At 40.6% G+C, this 20,759-nt stretch overlaps 1 protein-coding gene across 2 annotated transcripts in view; it reads left to right on the forward strand.

The window, feature by feature from the left end:
* The window catches only part of RARB (retinoic acid receptor beta), a 313,595-nt gene that overhangs the window by 280,769 nt on the left and 12,067 nt on the right, over positions 1–20,759 (forward strand). For both annotated transcript variants that reach the window (XM_032768027.2, XM_032768028.2), the window contains exons 4-5: positions 4,075–4,235; positions 12,757–12,933. In XM_032768027.2, the coding sequence (XP_032623918.1) occupies positions 4,075–4,235; positions 12,757–12,933 (338 nt within the window). The remainder of the gene's footprint in view (positions 1–4,074; positions 4,236–12,756; positions 12,934–20,759) is intronic.

Consider the following 20,759-nt stretch of genomic DNA (forward strand, 5'->3'; position numbering starts at 1 on the left):
AAGTGGGTATTCACCCACGAAAGCTCACGCTCCAAAACCTCTGTTAGTCTATAAGGTGCCACAGGATTCTCTGCTGCTTTCACAGATCCAGACTAACACGGCTACCCCTCTGATACTTGACACCCTGAGGATGGCTTCTTTGGTATGGAAATCAATGTCCGTACCTGTCTTCGGCATACCAGGCACCGGTGGACTACCCTATCAGGTCCACATCACCCACTCCTTCGGTGCAGACATCTCAGTGTGGACAACCACCACCGGTACAGATGGCTTTGGCACTGCTGGACTTTCGGTCCGCAGTAGACCCTTTGATGTCTGATGCACCAGATTTGCCTCTACTCAGTACTGGGATGAGCCTGGCGCTCCAGACTTGCTGGCAACATCATGCCATGCACCCCATTTTTGTCCAATTAATCAGATAGTATGTAAGAGGAAGTGCTCTCCTGTCTCTCTTCTCACCCACCCTATGGTGCCCAATTCTAATATGGAGCTCAGCCATATCGTCCCTCTGATGGCACATACCCTATTCAGTGTTCTTCCCTAACACAGTCACTCTTAGACCACATCCAAAGTTCACCCCCAATGTGAGTTCTGTATTTCACGTGAACCAACTCATTCACCTTCCAACCTTGTATCCTAAGCCTCACCAGGAAAATAGGGAAGCCATCCTCCATATGCCTGATGTAAGGAGAGCCTTGGCCTTTTATTTGGACAGGACAGGAGCTTTTAACTGTGGTGGCACTTTTTTGGTCGTCTGACTATGTTTTTGTGTTGGGGTATACATTTAATTTGAGCCTCTATTATGGTGTTTTAAAAAAGTTTCCAGGCAGTTTGCAGGCATTTCACTTTTGTGACTATTACCTTTTAATTTCTGTTTAACTAGCTTCCCCATTTTTATGTAGTTCCCCTTTCTGAAGTTAAATGCTACTGTGGTGAGCTTCTTTGGTGTTTTCCCCCCTACAAGAATGTTAAATTTTATGGTCACTCTTACCAAGCGGCTCAGCTGTAGTCACTCTTGTACCAGATCCTGTGCTCCACCTTGGACTAAATCAAGAATCGCCTCTCTTCTTGTGGGTTCCAGGAGTAGCTGCTCCAAGAAGCAGTCTTTTATGGTGTCAATAAACTTCATTTCTTCATCCTATTCTGAAGTGACATGTGCCCAGTCAATATGGGGATAGTTGAAATTCCCCTTATTATTGAGTTTTCTATTTTTATAGCCTCTCTAATCTCCTGGAGCATTTCACAGTCACCATCCTGGTCAGATGGTTGGTAGTATATTCCTACTGCTATATTCTTCTTATTCAAGGATGGAATTACTGTCTGTAGAGATTCTCTGGTATAGTTTGATTCATTTAAGATCTTTATTATATTTGACTCTATGCTTCCTTTCATATATAGTGCCACTCTCCTACATGACCTACTCTGTCATTTCTACACACGAATAAATATGTGTTGCCTTTAGAATTGTGATCATTTTAACGTGCAAGAATTTAGAATAATACGGAACTATATCAACTGTTGAACTAAACAAACACAAAACCCACAGCAACCAGTGAGAGCATGAGGCAGAAGTTGCATATCCTCTCTTGGCCCCTTCTATATGTTTTGGGAAACGCCACACTTCAGAACCTCAATGATAAGAGCCACTGAGGTACATTATGGCTCACATGTTTTCTATGTATGCTCCCTAGCCTGATACAGGGCCTCTGTGCATTCATGCATGGACACATATCGTTTAATTGCTACTCCCAACATGAATATATTATGCAAAATAGGGGAACCTGAATAAGGTTGTGTATTAGTATTGCTGTTAGCATGTACGTGTGCCTGTTTGGGAGAGCTTTATTTTTATTTCTCATTAGAATCCTCCATCTGGCTGAGGAGCTTGGTGGACCATTAATGTTGATTTTCAATAAGCTGTGGAGCACTGGGGAAGTTCTAGAAGACTGCTGGAAAGCTAAAGTTGTGCATATTTTTTAAAAGGGTAAATGGGATAGCCAGGTAATTATAGACCTGTCAGCCTGGCGTTGATCCTGAGAAAAATAATGGAGCAGCTGACATGGGACTTGATTAACCAAGAGGGTAATGTAATTAATGCAAATCAGCATGGGTTAATGGAAAAGAGAGCCTGTCAAATTAACTTGATATCTGTTTTTGAGGAGACTGCAAGTTTGGTTGATAAAGGTGTGACAGTGTTGACGTAATAGACTTCTGTAAGGTGTTTGACTTGGTACCACGTGACATTTTGATTAAATAACTAGAACGATATAAAGTTAGCATGGAGCACATTAAATAGATTAAAAACTGGCTAACTGATAGGTCCCAAAATTTAACTGAAAATGTAGAATTTGTCATTGAGTGGGTGTGTTTTCGGTGGGGTCACGCGGGGACCAGTTCTTGACCCTATGCTATTTAACTTTTTAATCAATGACCTGGAAAAAAAATATAAAATCATCACTGATAAAGTTTGCAGATGACAAAAAAAAATTGAGGGAGTGGTAGATAATAAAGAGGATAGGTCACTGATTCAGAATGATCAGGATCGCTTGGTAAATTGGTCTCAATCAAAAAATATGTATTTTAATATGGCAACATGTAAACGTATACATAATATGAACAAAGAATGTAGGCCATACTTACAGGATGGGGGCCTCTATCCTGAGAAGCAGTGACTCTGCAAAAGATTTGGGGGTTGTGGTGGATAATTATTTGAATGTCAGCTCCCATTGGGATGTTGTGGCCAAATTCTGGGATGCATAAACAGGAAATGTCGAGTAAGAGTAAAGAGATTATTTTGTCTCTCTTTTGGCGCTGCTGCGACCGCTGCTGGAATATTGTGTCCAGTTCTGGTGTCCACAATTCAAGAGGGACATTGATGAAGTGAAGAGAGTTCAGAGAAGAGCCACAAGAATGATTAAAGACTTAGAAAACATGCCTCATTGTGATAGACTCAAGGAGCTCCATCTATTTAGCTTAACAAAGAGAAGATTATGGGGTGACTTGATTGTAGTTTATAAAAACCTACATTGAGAACAAATATTTAATAATGGGTTCGTCAGTGTAGCAGAGAAAGGTACACGATCCAATGGCTGGAAGTAGAAGCCAGACAAATTCAGACTGCTAATAAGGTGTAAATTTTTAAAAGTGAGAGTAATTAACCACTGGAACAATTTATCAAGGGTCATGACTCATGATGGATTCTCCCTCACTGACAATTTTTAAATCAAGATTGGATGTTTCTAAAAGATCTGCCCTAGGAATTATTTTGGCATAGTTCTATGGCCTGTGTTACGTAGGAGGTCAGACTAGATCATCACAATAGTCCCTTCTGGCCTTGGAATCCATGTGGATTTTTTTAAATTGGAATTTTTACTATTGATTTTGAAATGCCTGCCATACCAGAAATTTGCCCATTGTCTACATGCTTTTACAGAGTTTTGTTTATACTGTTTGTAAAACAATGAATTCATAAAAGATACTTCTTTTGACTTGTACTATTTTGAGAGAAAGATTCCTATAAGGAAGAGATGGTTTTAGGGCTAAAATACATGACATGGAACCAGGAGATGTGGGTTGTGTTCCCAGCTCTGCCACTGACTTTGTTACTTTGAGCAAATTACATCAACTCTCGGCGCATTAATTTCCTAATCTGTAATAATAATATAGGGTTAGTAACTCTTGCCTCACAAAGCTATAGTGAGACATTTCGTCAATGTGGGTTAAGTTGTGGTGGAGCTCCTCAGGGGGCAGACACCGTCGAAATTTGAAGTATGTTATTTATAAATGACGTACCACCAGAAGGTCTCAAGCTTGCTATGGAAAGTTGGCTTTTACTTTCTGTGTGTGTACATGAGAAATTGGTGCATTGGCCCATCTTAATGTACTTTTTCTTGATAGCATTTTAACCAACAAAAATACTTTTCTTCTACACTTATGCTACATTTTCTATCCAAATTAACTTCAACGTTTGAAGTTAAAAAAAAAATCTGTGGAAATGCTTTGAAGAAGAGCTGTGAAAGCAATTTGAAGTAGTCTCATTAAGCACACCTGACCTGCCTCCTTTCTTGTCTCTAGCTGTCAGAAATGACAGGAACAAAAAGAAGAAAGAGCCTTCAAAGCAAGAGTTTACTGAAAACTATGAAATGACTGCAGAGTTGGATGATCTCACTGAGAAAATTCGAAAAGCTCACCAGGAAACCTTCCCTTCTCTCTGCCAGCTGGGGAAATACACTACGGTAAGTGCTGTTTGTAGAGAACACACTCGGAAAAGTACACAGGTGACTGTAGCGTGGGAATGGATATGTTAGACATTTTCTAAAAATTATACCAAAGTAGATCAATTTATTGAATCTCATGCCTGCTTCCAGAGCTGACATGGCTTTCAGTGATGCTGTTCTATGGTCTGTACTGAAGCCATAGTTGAGGTACTGCTTGGGAATCCCCTGAGATGGAGCCCCCATATGGACGCTACTTGAAGAAGAAGAAGTTACTTACTTTGTACAGTAACTGGAGTTCTTTGAGATGTGTGTTCCTAGGGATTCTCTACTACCCGGCCTCCTTCCCCTGTGCCTCAGAGTCTTCTTGCTGGACTTTCATGGTTGAGAAGGAAATGAAGCACCAGTGGGTATGCCCTCATAATATACCCTCACAATAGAGCACGAGGTTATCTAGGGCGCATGGACACTGCAAATAAAATCTACGATCAAGAGTGCGCAGGCAAGCGCCCACCCTGATGTGGGATATACATCTCAAAGAACTCCAGTTACTGTACAAGGTAAGGCAGGAGTGGGCAAACTTTTGGTGCTGAGGGCCACGTTGGGTTTCCGAAATTGTATGGAGGGCCGGTTAGGGGAGGCTGTGCTTCCCCAAAGAGCCAGGTGTGGACTGGCTCCTGCCCCTTATCTGACCCTCCCCGGCTTCTCGCCCCCCGGGACGGCCCCCCGGGACTGAGGCTGTGGGGGAGAGGGACAACAGGGGAGGGGTTGGGGGCTAGCTTCCCAGGCCAGGAGCTCAGGGATTGGGCAGGAAGGTCCCACGGGCCAGATGTGGACCACGGGCCATAGTTTGCCCACCTCTGAGGTAAGGGATCTCTTTTTTCAGAAAACATATCCAATCTTAATTTAAAAGATGGAAAGATCAAAGTATTGACCTAGCAAATAAATGGATGTATACTCCATAGGACTACTTGCATGCATAAAGTTAAGCACATGCATATGTTTTTGCGAGAAGTGTCTTAATTGTTAAATTCCTTCACAAGGCTGCAAATCATGTTTGAGCTCCAGAAGACTAAAGCCTCATCGATGAGGTGCTTTTAAACATTACTGGATTATAGCTACAAATTTTGCCTAATCCCAATCGCAAAACTGATGGAGATTAGCTGTTGGGACCAGGAAGAATGCAGGTGTTGTGTTTTCCATTTTAATTCATAAATAAAGCAAATTCCAAAATGTCAGTTTATAATTTAGGCTACCGCCCCCAAATAGTTTATGCTGTATGTGCAATTCTATGTAGAAAGGTTAAGAGACAGATTTCATCCCTCAGAATTTTCCTATGTACATTTATATGTAGTGTGTGTTGGAAAATGGATAAGAGACTGCAGCATATACAGAAGAAACACATCACATTTTTCAAATGCAGTAGTTAAAGATATGCTCGATAGGCATAAAGTCACCGTAAAAGTCATAGGAACATAGGAATTTCTATACTGGAACTGACCTGTGCTCTGTCTAATCCAGTGGTTTGTCACTAACAATGGCAAGTACCAGATGTCTGAGGAAGGTGCAAAATACCCTGCAGCAGGCACTGTGTGAGGATGAGCGTGCGTTCTCGTTTGTTTGGCTGTGAGATCAGAAACAACTTAAATGGACAAAGGGGCTAGATAGATGTTGTGTTACTTGTGTTGTGCAGCCAAGACTGAGGGATTCACCCTGGGTCTGTGCATGAGAAGCTCTGTCCTGTAGTGCTTGGTCAGACTGGAAAATTTTCAATTATTCAAACCTTAATCAAGGAAAATTGGTGTTGAGTGGCATGCTATGTGCAGTATTCTCTTTTTATTTTTTTTAACTAGATGTAGGGGAAGTCAGGTTAAAGCTCTTAGATCCCTGTTTATAAGATCTCAAAATTAAATTGCAAGAAAGCAAGTGTAAACATTGTGATCTCAAATGCACAGGGTTGAAAAAGAAGAAAAATGTAATATTTTCACAAACCGTTTACACATTTGATTTTGAGAACCGCATAAAATTGTTTGCCCTGAAAAAAGCTTATACTGCTACGTGCTTCTCTGGCAGTATCTCCTTACTCCTGCTCGTGACAGACTTAGTCAAAACAATCAGTGCAGGCATGCCGTTAAATAACAGGAATTACTGAAGTGGCCAAGCACGTTCAACTCTCCTGGGACCCTTGCGCTGTGCTGGGCTGTAAACTTGATAACAGCCAGCTGGTGACATAATTGGAAGTTCTTAACTTCAGGCATCAAGATCTGTGGGATTTGTGGGGAGTCTTTTCAGTGAATCTCCTGTGTTAGGTTCCTACCCCAAAAAAACTAAAACATTGAGACAACTCATCTTAAACGAAATGGCATATAAATAGACGTGCTGTTCAGTAAACATAAGGCCATGTCTGAAAGATAAGTGTAGAAAACATTTCTGGACTTAGGGGAAACCACTTTTTGTTCGTGTCAGAGCTGATCATATGTCCACAGCTGGAATGTATGTCCTCAGACAGGAATGCATTCCAGAGTTTTATGCTCACAGACTGTGTGGCAAACAAACTGTGTCCATCTGATATGAATATGTTATTGTGTTAGCTTTATGTTAGGATCATACAGTAGCTCTATTGTATTGGTATTTTGTGTGGCTAATATGTTATCAAAACATAAACAGTGGCCCCTATATTTTTCCATTGTAAGTTGGTCGCTAAGGTATAATTATAATTATTTTTTACTTCTTGGAACAATATAAATATAGGTGCTGTATCTGAGAACATTGCTCATTCAGCACTGCCTGTAATGCGGCTGCTACCGCATCCCACCCCAATGGTGTCCCCTAGCATGAGGCACCACTCAGTCAGAAAGCAGGGTTGAGTGCCAGCAGGAAGTTCAGAGCCTAGCTGGGAGTGCCAGGGTGACCAGATGTCTCAATTTTATAGGGACAGTCCCAATTTTTGGGTCTTTTTCTTATATAGGTTCCTATTACCCCCATCCCCCTCCCAGTTTTTCACATTTACCATCTGGTCACCCTAGGGAGTGCCTTCCTAAGCTGAGTAACCCAATGAAGCTGGACCTAGTTTGACTTAAAGACTTGATCTGATCATTCCCCATGGGAAGCTGAGACAAGTGGTTCCTGATGTGGAGTCAGAACAGAGAACTCTGGAGGCATAGGAGCAACCCCTGTTTGCCTGGTTTTGTAATGCTTATGGCATTCACTGACTTTTAGCTCAGTGATTCTCAAAAATCATTGTACTGTGACCCCTTTTGACAACAAAAATTACAGAACACCCCACGCCACAGGGGGCCCCGCCAAAAAAGCTAAGTTGCTCGGGCTTCGGCAGGGCCAGCGTTAGACTCACTGGGGCCCAGGGCAGAAAGCACAAGCCCGAACCCAAGCCCTGCCACCTGGCGTCAGCTTCAGCCCCGAGACAGGACTTGGGCTGAGGCTTCCTGCCCTGGGCCCCAACAAGTCTAACACTGGGCTGAATGAAGAGAATGTGGCTAGCAACGCTGCTAGTTTATGGTGCTTGGGTTGAATAAGAGTCTTGTTCATTAACACTCCCCTCCGCCACCTCAGGAGGGCTGTTTTGGCTTAACCAGGATCTTATGACCCTGCAACTTCAGAAAAAGTTCAGTCTCTTAGCCACAGATATATAAAAACTGGTTGAATACCACTTTAATACCACAACTGTCTTCAGGTTCACAGACAGCTTCACCCCTATATCTGAATTGTAGACTGTTGAAATCACTGATCTGACTACGCTCTGGTTATCAGCTTAGTGTTTTAGATGGGAATTTGTTTTATGAACTTATCGTTACTATGTCTTGCCCCTGCCTATATCTTAACAGTTAGACCCATAAGCACTGGGTTTGGGCTTTCACAGCTGCTTGCCCCTGATTATAGAACTTAGGGATCAGAATGATCACAAACCTCACTGTTCTGAACAAAATGCAATCTCACTTCTTTAGCTTAGTAGTTTTCTAATGCGAAAGATTAAAAAAGTTCTTACCTTACTGGGATGGAAGGGAGAAACTGAAGAGTCGTGGATTTGTTAGAATATGTCAGATGCTCATGCATGTTGATTAATCAATTTGCAGGGTTTGGTGATAGAATAAGCTGTCCTTTATGAGGCACATGAAATTGAAATATGGAAATCAGAGAAGTGCCAAGAAATTAGAAATAAACCATAATTCAAAAAATTATGAGGCCAAAGAAAGCTAGAAGTGCATAATGTTTTCTATTCCACTTTACTGATGGTAACAATATATTGCAGCCAGACGATTACGTAGTCATTCTTTTATTAGGGTCCTTATTTATTATTTAGTAGAACAGTGAATCTAGACATTGTGTGAAAGACCATTTTGCTACCGTGTGCAGAGCGTGGATTGGTTCTGTAAACTGCTTCACAATTTAAGAAAACAACAACAACCCTAGAGATGTTTAATAAACATATTGAAAAGTGTAAAACTGCTCAGACCTCGTGAGCTTACTGGCCTGGACCTTTTGAAAGAGGAAACTCTGCTCCATTGGTAGGATTCTTTTACGTTTAATATCACTGCGTTTGACACCAATTTTGGTATTTTTTGTTTTTAACAAGAGCAAAAGGCTCTAGAATCTGTTACAGCAGAAGACAGAGTGGCAAAATGGCTAAGACCAAAAAAGCACTGCAGAGGGATGCAACCCTAAGAAATCTATCTAAGCATTTGGAGTGCAAGTATCAGACTATATACCAGCAGATTGAGGGACGTGATCATTCCCCTCTATTCAACATTGATGAGGCCGCATCTGGAGTACTGTGTCCAGTTTTGGGCCCCACATTATAAGAAGGATGTGTAAAAATTGGGAAGACTCCAGCGGAGGGCAACAAAAATGATTAGTAAAAGCAGCAAAGAATCCTGTGGCACCTTATAGACTAACAGACATTTGGAGCATGAGCTTTCATGGGTGAATACTCACTTCGTCAGAAGAAGAATCACAGAATATCTGACGAAGTGGGTATTCACCCACGAAAGCTCATGCTCCAAAACGTCTGTTAGTCTATAAGGTGCCACAGGATTCTTTGCTGCTTTTACAGATCCAGACTAACATGGCTACCCCTCTGAAAAATGATTAGGGGGCTGGAGCACATGACTTATGAGGAGAGGCTGAAGGAACTGGGATTGTTTAGTCTGCAGATGAGAAGAATGAGGGGGGATTGGATAGCTGCTTTCAACTACCAAAAAGGGGGTTCCAAAGAGGCTGGATCTAGACTGTTCTCAGTGGTAGCAGATGACAGAACAGGGAGCAATGGTCTCAAGTTGCAGTGGGGACGGTTTAGGTTGGATATTAGGAAAAACTTTTTTACTAGGAGGGTGGTAAAGCACTGGAATGCGTTACCTAGGGAGGTGGTGGAATGTCCTTCCTTATAGGTTTTTAAGGTCAGGCTTGACAAAGTCCTGGCTGGGATGATTTAGTTGGGTATGGGTCCTGCTTTGAGCAGGGTTGGACTAGATGACCTCCTGAGGTCCCTTCTAACCCTGATATTCTGTGATTCTATGATTATAATATTCTTATTTATTCTTGAACTCTGCAAGGAGCAGTTTATTTACAAACCCAAGACTTTTTATTCTAGGTGTTCTGTCCTGAAGAAATATATTTTTCCCTTTTAAAAATAGTTTGTGTTTTGTGAAAAATAAGTTTTAGAAAATTTTATATCCATCCCTTCTATAAGGTGTCCCCATTGCTAACAATTACAACGAGAAGAAAAAAGAGTTTACTTACAATAATTGAAGAATAAGTCTTTCATATTAAATTCCCCAGGTCATTTGAATTAACAGGTACATTTGCTGGGCAAGTATAGCTCTTGTAATGATGAGAACCAGCAAGCTGTTTAAAGATAATGGATTTCAAAAATCCATCATAAATAGATCTGTTTTATTACTGTCATCCAGCTAAGAGAACATGCCTTAGTACTGGAATTTCTCTAGAGATGTCATACTTTATAATATAATTGAGTGTAACTATGCTTCTTATCCCTTGAGACTGATATTATTTGTAAGTCTACAGCTGTGTTACATCCAGCCTCAAGATACAGGGAGAAATTAACCAGAAAATACTCTGTGGACCCTGCTTCGGGTTGTCCCAAACAGCACTTTGCTAGCTGAGAGTGTACAAATAGGCATCCTTCAGGGATTTTGTTCTTTGTAGCTGTTCTACTTTAAAGTTACATGACTACTGTTCTGTACTGTTACAGAGATAATATATTACTGTATCATGACACTGGCATTCAGCAAAGGTATGTACTGAATTCCTTGATCACCACAGTTGTATTAGAATTAGAGCACTGCTGCTTTTGCTAAGGAAAGATCGCCAGTATCCTTGATTGCACCATAGTGGTACCTATAAGCCTTGTTCCATTTGTAAAGTGGCTTTTAAAGACAGTAGAGATTCCAGTACGAGGTGCATATTTTCCTGAATATATTGTTCTGTATTGTTATGTGGCGATAGAGTGGATTGCAATGGAGAATAAAAATAATTGAAAAAAAATGAGATCAATTTATGGGGCAAAAATGACTAATTGGATTTCATAGCATGGTTGGACTTTGCCACTGATAAAGATGTCACTAGTGAGCATTAAGTATTGTTCCACCATACGTGCACTAATATGGGATTACAGGAAGCACAGTCCTTAAACTTATGCATGGACTGCTCTTGGAAAAGGCACCCAAAAAACTTGCTTCTGCAAAACTCCTCATGTTTGATGTTTTTTCACTGCATGGATAGAGAAGATCTCCAAGCATTGCTAATCGGTTTCTGTTTCCAACAGGCATTTTATTAACCCCATGTTTTATTGTTCAGCCTCTACATTGATGATGTAGAATCAATTTTATGCAGGACTGCTGCCAAAAACATAGCTGTTTTCAATGAGACTTATCATTGTGTTCATTACCAAATAAAATGTTAAAAGGCTTTCTATTTACAGCATTTCGAAAATAACGCATTAGCAATTTTAGATCCAATACCTATAAATCTGGCAACTAGTATAATTAAACACCAAATTATTGTGTTTTATTAACTACCTCTTCTCTTCAGTTTGCCTAATAGGGAGTTAGATTTACATTTTGTTGAGACTGCATTGCATTACTTTTAATAGATGACACGTCAAACTTCCCTTTGCCAGAAGTGTAGCATGATAAAATAACCTTATATGATACTGATGAAGATTTTGTTCACACTTGCTGGTTTTTCATGCAACGTCTTTTTTTCCAGATGGATACCCTATTGTAAAATGATTTCCTGCTTTAGGCTCTGCTTTGTGCAGCTCTGTCCTATGCTATCTTTCTATGAACTGGATAAACTGCTTATTAAATGTAATTACAGCCTGAATGACTGCACATCTTGATCTTATTTTTCCCCTGATGTACTGTATTTCACCAAGGTCCTTGAGGATGAAATAAAATAAATTTGAAAGAATTATTTCAAAGGGCGGTACTGTGACTGTTAACCCATTACTTTTGGTCCATTTTGAAGGGAATTCTTTATGTTTAAAGTTATAGAGACATTTCCTCTTGTCTTCTCTTGTGTCATTAAAAAATCAAGCTGATTTTAAGAGCTCTGCTGGATAGATTTTAAATAGAAATAATGGGGTATTGTTTCTATCTTTTTAAAAAGAGAGCACATTTAAACATAGAAGTGACTATTAGAAGTGTGGATTCATGTAAATTTAGACTTGATTCTCCACTCCAACTCAGATTTGGGGGAGCAGGAAGGGATTAGCCTCCTTTTAAAATTGTGAAAACATAAACTCCATCACTTCATCATGGATCTTGCAAAGAGACATCTTAATCCAAAGTCCATCTGCGTGTTTATATATAGGCACAACTAGTGAGGGAGTATGACTTTTCAGAATGTCTTCATAATACCCGAAGTTTGATAGGCAAATATGTTGTAAAATACTGAACTCTGTACTCTCAAATGAATGTACTACCTTCAACAATTGTGCATAGTGCTTTCATAGTCAGAAGGAGAGTTGTAGCATTATGTAAAGAATTACTCTTCAATTCATGAGGGATGGTATTTTGAGAGAGCTATAAAACCTTCATAGAGCCACAGAGAGAGAAATTAAGTAGAACCAATTTTCTAAGACCTTAAGTATGTGAAACTCTGTTCCAAAATATTTTGCTGCTTTTTCCAGATGAGGAGCCAATATTCAAGATCCACTGTTCATTTTATTTGCAGGGGTTCAAATGTAAATTGTCTGTCTCAATGCACTCATTATATAATGACAGGGAAGAATGATGATAGTGGTATTTGGAAATGTTTAAGTTCATTTGTATTCTGCGTACAGATGGCCTCTGTAATCATAAGTAACAGAAACATTCAAAGAATTTTTAGGAGACTAATCCAAGTTTAAAAACAGCAGCATCACAACAGCAAACTTTGCAGAAAATGCCTGGAATGCTAATAGAAAGCACTGCTAGCAGAAATACTGAGTTATTATTTTACTAGCAAATCAGTCACTTTGCTGAACAGGAGCTTGCTGATTTATGATGTCTTCTCTTCTTTCCAGAACTCTAGCGCAGACCATCGGATTCGACTGGACCTTGGGCTTTGGGACAAATTCAGTGAACTTGCTACAAAGTGCATTATTAAAATAGTGGAATTTGCAAAACGATTGCCTGGCTTTACAAGTTTGACCATTGCAGACCAGATCACTCTGCTTAAAGCAGCCTGCCTGGACATCTTGGTATGTATCTGTACGTTACAATCTGTGCTTGCGTTCCAGATGTATTTTATACTGCACTGTGTTGCAGAAGTCATTAGTGAGAGGGAACCAGGTTTTATGCCAGTTCTTCAGGTGCACATGAATCAATGGGATAGTTAGTGTAACTGAGAGCAGAGATTAGTGCATACATACAGATATATTACTTAGGATGAGCTTACCCTTTTAGAAACCTGTGTGACCAGTAACGTGGTAATGGATACATGAGAGAAGAGAAAGGAGAATAAAGGTTACCCTTTCAAAGCATGGAATCTGTCCTCAGGCTCTGTTGATTTTAGCCTGGCTACATGAAGAGCAGAATTTGGCCCTGTGTATCTACGTGAATGTGTTTAAATTGTGGTGAAAACACACCACCTCTCCTGTTGCTAATGTGAAAGTGAGGTTTCATTATGAACACTACACTTATGGGTCTACACAGAGGATGCCTAGAAAGACAGTTCACCATATAATAGCCTTGGGATGGCTTGTACCTTTGATGCCATGGATGTAATGAAAGAGTACAATGATGATGATAAATCTTTAGATCAAGATTTTCCCAAGTTGTAATGATGGAATCTACTGCACCCAAAGGTGGAGGCAGGTGCAGAGCCAACCCTTAAATGCACCATATGTCAATACAAAAAACTTCTGGTGGTGCTAAAATTCACTATAGAGAAGTACTTTCAAATTAACACCATTAAATTTTAGCAAAATGCCAAGTTTAATTTTAAAATCAAATGTGAGAGAGTATACTCAAGAGCAGGGAACTGAACCAATAGAACTTCGGGGTTTGACTCCTGATTCTGCAGTCAATATTCACTTTGTCTGTTCGGGCAAGTCACTTAACCTTCCTCTGCTTCAGTTTCCCCGTCTGGCAAACGGAGGTAACAACACTGACCGAATGTTCTTCAACAGAGTGTAGTGAGGATGAATTATTTGTTTGCAGAGAGCTCAGCGATCCTCAGATGAAAGGTGCTCTAGAAATACAAATGAACTATTATTAATCACTATAGTAATTTATAACAAAACTGAAATTGCACCAAGAACAAAATGTGTTAGGGGAAAAATTATGATCTTCTCATCTGGTTTTCTGATGAGCAGAACTATTCTTGTCTTTAGTAAACCCCAAAGTGTATGGAATGCCTCCATGGGCCTGAAAAGCCTTCCATTGGATGCCTGTACTGTATGTATTTTGTTTGGCCTCAGCCAGGAGTTTATCCTAGAGAATTTTCAGTTAAAGTAATTAATCATGGAATCCCCAAAATGCACAACTTCAAATGAAACCATATTAAGGGGAATATTAACTGCTCTGACCTTTTCTTCTTGTTTTTAAGGATCTCTTATAGGTGGGACTGATATATGGGAGAAACAGAGAGAGAGGGGGAGAGATTATTCTCTGGCCCATAAAAAAGAGAAAGTTGAGGTTTCCCTCCAGTTTCCAAGATTCACCTCTCATTGGCCGCTTGCTTATAGGCTTTCATTCATACTGGACTGTCTCATCATTATTGTGTGTGGTCTCTCCACAAGGCAGAACGATGTATTCCCAATAGCATGCCTGTCATTGTTAGCACTATTATGATAAGACCCAGCTAAGTTCTTCTTACACCAGAAGGAATAAAGTCATTTATAAAGGATAACATGTCTCAAGCGTATTCTGCCTGAGTTATGGGTAGAGAATTGATTTATAATTGTGAAGTTGAGGTGGCAAATGGTTAATATATTGCTGCCAGAACAGTATGGGGAGAGTATATGTATCTTAATTCTTCACCCCTGAATCTTAGCTCTTAAGATGCCTCCCTCATCAGCTGGTAATTCTGATTGGTTAAGATCCAAATGTTAACTCTCCCTCAGCATTGAATGCTAGCTTAGCTTTGAGGATATGCTCTCTCTCTATTTTGTGTGCTTCTCTAATGGCTATACTGGTTGCACATATTCCTTAGCTGTAGGTTATTAACCTTTTAAAAAATGTGATGTGTAGAGTTCGTAGCTGGTGCTTTATCTTAAATGTTCAAATACCCCTAGCTTATGGTGAAAGTGACTAGTGAAAATTTATTTGGTAGATTTTACAAAAACATAAGTGGTCTTATCTGAGTAATAGCAAAATGATCGATGTTTAACTCTGCAAGTACGTAGCATAGAGTGATTCTTGAGAAAGTGATGCATCATATCACAGGAAATATGGCAGCCTTCAAGCCACGCTTCAAAAGTTTATCAGAGCACGACCCTCCTCATTATCTGCCCATCTTTCCTCTGCTCCTCTCAAAAAGGGAAGAGACAAAACTCAACGTGAGTTACAGCAAAAAGCTTAAATTACCAATAAAGGGAAAAAACCCTGAAATTTTCAAAAATAAGCTCAGGCTTCTATATAGTGGAGAGATGTAACTTTTTCCTTTGACATTTTTGCAGGTTTTATGTGACTATTTTATGTGCTGCTTAAAAAGAAGAAAAAGACAATTACCAAAATCATGTGGCACATCTTCTGTCTGTGAAATGCCCAACACATTAACTAATCCTGCACTAGCTGTGTGTAATCTGAATAGGAATGCAATTCCATATTTTTATTTAAGTTAAATGTCAGTAATTTTAGCAATGTATTAATAATGTATGTTTTTTCCCTGCAATAATCCATTTCCCGTAATTATAAGGATGTATTTCAAACCCTTGATTTGGTTTTACATTAGTATACATGCACACTCTGTACACGAATGCGGCACATACTGCATACGTATGCTGCATACGTACCACACATGGCATGAACCTTGCACTTACATGTACACACAGTGCCTATATGTGCATATTGCCGAGATCATAATGCACACACACTGAATATGCACCACACATGTATTGCTCACACACACACATGCCGCATACACATTCACAACTATTTTTTTCCTCGTTTTGTGAACAGGGGGAAATGAATCTTGGTGGTGGTCTAAGGGAATGGTGCATGCTGACGGCAGCTGGAGCGCATGCCTAATGTGTCAATGCCTCTCATGACAGCATTTTTATTACTTGTCTAATGTGAACATGGGATGAGAGCATGTTTTCACAGCTGGAATATACCTGGATTCTAATGGGGGGACATATAGCTTTGAAATACACCCGCTAATCTGGTCAGCTAAAACAATAAATGTTTAGTAGGGTGCTCAACACAAACTCAGATCCAATAAGAAACAGAATTTCAGGTGTTGTGATTGATGTAATCTCCTCCTCTTTGCCATGTCTAGAAGCCACTCCTCCATCATTGTATTCCTCCACTTCGCTGCTGCTTTTGACTATATGGACCATCCACTTGGTCTCTTCCTGGAGCTTCTCTGATTTGTATATTTCCTGGCTCTTCTCTTACCTTCCCAGGTGCTCTTTCCCAGTTGCTTTTGGTGGATGCTCCGCTTTCTCCATCCCCCTCTCCCGGTTGGGGTTCCATCAGCTGTCTGTCCTGGGCCCATGTCTTTTTTCCCCCTTCACTTGTGCTCCTGATGATTACCCTCTTCCTCTCCCATGGGTCTCTACTCTCATCTCCCTATTAAGGACTGTAGAATCTGTTGTTATTTATGTGCAGACATTGTGCGTCTCATTCAGTCTTTTACTCCCTGCCACATCTTTCTGTCTTTCCTATGTGACTTCTTGGATTCGCCACTGTTTCCACAGACTAAACATATCAAAAACATATCCTTTTCGCTTTCTGCGTGATGTTTCCCCAGGCTGGTGAATGGGGTATTTTTTGCTCCTCTCTGTACAGCTAGACTGACTGACTCCAGGATAGTCCCCTGGCTGCCCTAAACACACCAGTCTTCCTTCTACATTCAGTTCAGCAGGATATGTGTTTTTTCCTGCACCAATGGTGGTGTGCCCTCCCAGGGGAGGGAGGGAGGAAGAGCCTGATTTGTGGCACTGGATTCCCCAGTCTGAGGTGAAGTTGTTCAAATTCTCCTGCCACTAGCCTCTGAAAATCTTATTTTATGGGAAAACGGAACAATATTGCCATGTATATTCTCATGTAAGTGCAAATAATTATGAGTGTGGATACACAGAGTAGTAATGAGACAGGGAGTCCTTCCCAGGCAGCTCCACCTCTGAACAGACAAGGATGTGCTGCCTGGGCATATGGAAGTTTCCTTGAAGTTTCTGCCATTTGCTAAACTCTGCATGCCCCTCTGCACCTAGAGAGTTTGTGAACTCTGTAGGAGGTTTGTCCAGCTGCTCTCTGGTTCTACAGGGTATATATACCCTGCAGGCCTCAAGAGCCATGGATACTGGAACACACACGATCTGGGAAGCCTGCAGAGCTTTTTAACTGCAGGGCCAGAAGGATGCTTGACCCTGGAAAAATTCCCTTCAGTTCTGTGGAACTTTCAGGAGTGCAGGATTAGCCTGGACAGTCTTGCCATGTGGGGCCACCTCTCTCCACAATGGAAATACATCCATCACCCTGTCCTGGAGAGTAGGGGATGCTGCCACTTCTCTGCTTGGGTCACTAGGCAGGAGGAGATTAGAAGCAATAGACTCACAATCTGCACTGTCCTGCTGTTGCTAATCCTCTTCCTTTGGGCTGGAGGCTTCCTCTTCCCTAACCCTACACTGATTCTTGTTTTGAGGCAGGCTGGGACCTCCTGTTATTCTTTGGGTACATCAGGGAAAAAGGGTTTCCTAGTCCATCACCTTGCTGCCATTGCTGCCTCCACATTGGATGGACCAGGAAGAAGGGGACCACAGCTAGACTCTGATTTTCATCCTCCCTGGCCTGCTGCCGCTCTTTATGTTGCCCTACCACAGCAACCAACCAAGCAGTTGGGCCCTTGTGGGAGCCTCATCACCAGCCTAAGGGCAGTAGAAACCATGTGGGGCTGTTGTGGTCCCTTCCCTGTGGAGACTTGTGCCCAAGCAGCACGTGTAGGTGGTGTCACTAGGAATGGAGCTGTGGAGGTCAGGGACCCACATTTTTTTTACATGCCTAGGGTACCACTTTGCCTTAGTTCAGCCCTGCTAACGTGAGTCATGCCCAGGGTTCCTGTAGAGTTTATAAATTGTCAGAGGCCTCCTGGGCTTTGTATGGTAACTAACTACCACTATGAACTCTTAAACTCCAGTATACCCTGGCAGTTTGACTATGGCAATGAACTTCATAAACTCCATCCAGTGTGGGCTGTGGAATTCTTTTGAACTCAGAAAAATTGTAGTGAATAATGCCAAGCTTTGGAGAACAGTTAGAGGCATCTGTCCTCACTGAGAATGTCATAATTTAAGCCAAATCTGAAGCCAAGACTTGTAGAGATTAAAATGCTACTAAAAATTAAAATAATTCAGAAAACTTTGCAGAAGTGATTGCTTCTTATTTTACAAGTCGCCATATCTGGATTTCTTCTCTGCTTATCCACCAATGAACAGAAAAATTCTCCCGTGGCAAGGGAACAAACATAAGAAATTCCACACAAATTGGTTTAATGTTGGCAAAGTTAGCAGAGAAAAGGTTTGTTGAAAAATTGGTCACAGCCTTAATAACAGAGAGATTACTGCCACTTCATAGTTCTATCTATTGTTGTCTGTAGGTGAGAAGGAAAGTTCAATCTGTCTTCATTCCTTTGGTACAAGAAGTAAGAATTTCTCAACTCTAATCCCTAAAATTATCATTCTTATTTTGGGTGTTGTAAAACCCATGCAGTGACACAAAGGCGGCATTCTTGTGTGCAAAATAATAGGTGCGAACTGACAATTATGTGGACATGCCACTGCTGGATTTTAGCGAGAGCACCTGCTGTGGGTTCTGTTTCTAGGAAGTTGAACGGTCTACCAAACCAGTTTAAAAAAGTGAAAATATTTTTGAAAGAAAGTCAAGACTGCCTTTATAAATCTGTTTAAAAGACAGTGAAAGCTTTGTAAATTTAGCTTCCTGCATGTGTTCCTTTTCCTTTTGTTTAACACGGGGTTTTTTTGCTATTTGTTCTTCCCTCACGAGGAATCCAGATATTTTAAGATAAAAATATTCCTTAAAACAAAGGATGCTTTAATCAGGCCTAAGAACTTTCTTTATGGCTACAAGAGGCATTTAACTGCAGTGTGACAATTAAAACAGTTGGCTTCACTACAGAATCTAAACAATATTAAAGATGTTAGGGGAGGATGTTTCTAGACAGTGATTCAGTTTAAAACAAAAATATCACTGTATCTGTATCTATTCAATGTACTGACAGTCCCTGTGTGTTCTTCGATTAATCTAAGTTTAATATTTACTTGACAAGGAGTTTGTTTAAGAAAGGGCTTAGTAATGATTATGTAAGGCCATTATGTTTTTCTGTTCTGCATGATGGGAACAAGTGCTACACAGTTCAAAATGTCCTGTCCCATGGTTTAACCATAAGGTGGTATGGGAGGAGGCACTTGAAAGAAATCTGGGAACTAATTGCTCCAGTCAAGTTCAGGTGCACTGCAGAAGAGAGACATCCAAGCTTCTGCTGTGCCAGTGTTTTAATGCTCCTTCTCTGTCACATGGTCAACAGCACTGGTGACAAAGACATCTCCATGGCTGTGCCATCCTGGCAAAAATTGGATGCATAATGGTGTACTGGTGCAGCTCCCTGGCACCTATGATGGAAGCTGTAATGTAGACAGTGTTCAGGTATTTTTAGCACCATGTCATTTAACTCCACCCGTATGCATTATTGAGGAAGAATGGTGGTGGTAGGGTGAATGATACTAGAATAAAGGACTCTACATTTGGGCTGTGGCTTAACTTAGCAAATTATCTTGCAACTTCAAATTAAAAAAGAACTGAAATCTGAGAATTGCCGGTCAGAAAGTTGGAAATCTGACTAGCACTGGCTACTGTCATATTGGGATACAACTGTTGTCGCTGTGGTTCTCATAGCAAATGAGTTACACCCCTAAATGTTTTATAGAAGGAAGCTCAGTGTTCCCAAATAGCACCAGCAGAGGAGTACCCTAGATAACTTTGATAGTGTTTCTCCAGCTCTGAGTTCCAGGATAGAAGGAGCAAAGCAAATCACACTCTTCACAACGAACAGTATGCTCTGCTAAGCGATGGATGTCTTTGTTTTCTTTATAGTCCATTGGGTTAAGGTGTATCGAAATTCTTGCTCCTTCAGCAGTTCATTTCATCTCTTCTTTTATTATACATTTTTTTAAATGATTTAAGAAAACAAAACATTGACAAAAAAGCTGCAGGAAACCGTTGGGTCCCTAAAGTGCAAAACATGGTATTATAAGTTCATGGGGAGTGAAAATGGAAAAGATGCTTTGCCCACCTTTACTTATTGACAATATAAGTGTGTAGTTTGTTAACATCTGCTAATAAGCCTAAAATATATGTTGAGCTAGTACCCATTCTTCTGTAAAGATTCAGAACATCTGACCTACCAACACTGTCTAAAAGAAGAACATTTACCCTGGAGGGAGTTTGTGGGCAGCAAAGTGTTAGAAGTGCCATGAATTAATCAGAATTGTTCATGTTGCTGCCAGTTATATTTGCCTTTATGCCTCTTTTGATCATTGATTTAAAAGGAATTTTGAGAGCATATTCTAATTCAAAGAAAAATCTATTTAATTCTGGCACACACACCCCCTCAGCCCAAATTCTTAATACTTTGATCTATGCCCCGACTATGGGCTAAGCCAGAAAATAGTGGAGGGGCCTTATCCAGAAATATACCATATTAAGGCTTTTACGGGAGGTTTAAAAAGGGAGAGAAAAGCTTCCCTGTAGGTCTCTAAAATGCCATTCCCTCTGATTCTCCTCCCCACTCATTTGGAACATTGTTGCCAGGCGAAGATGAAAGAACCAACTGCAGATTGGTCAG

This window comes from Chelonoidis abingdonii, chromosome 2 (genome assembly GCF_003597395.2).
Source record: "Chelonoidis abingdonii isolate Lonesome George chromosome 2, CheloAbing_2.0, whole genome shotgun sequence".
In the NCBI taxonomy this organism is placed as follows: Eukaryota; Metazoa; Chordata; order Testudines; family Testudinidae; genus Chelonoidis; species Chelonoidis abingdonii.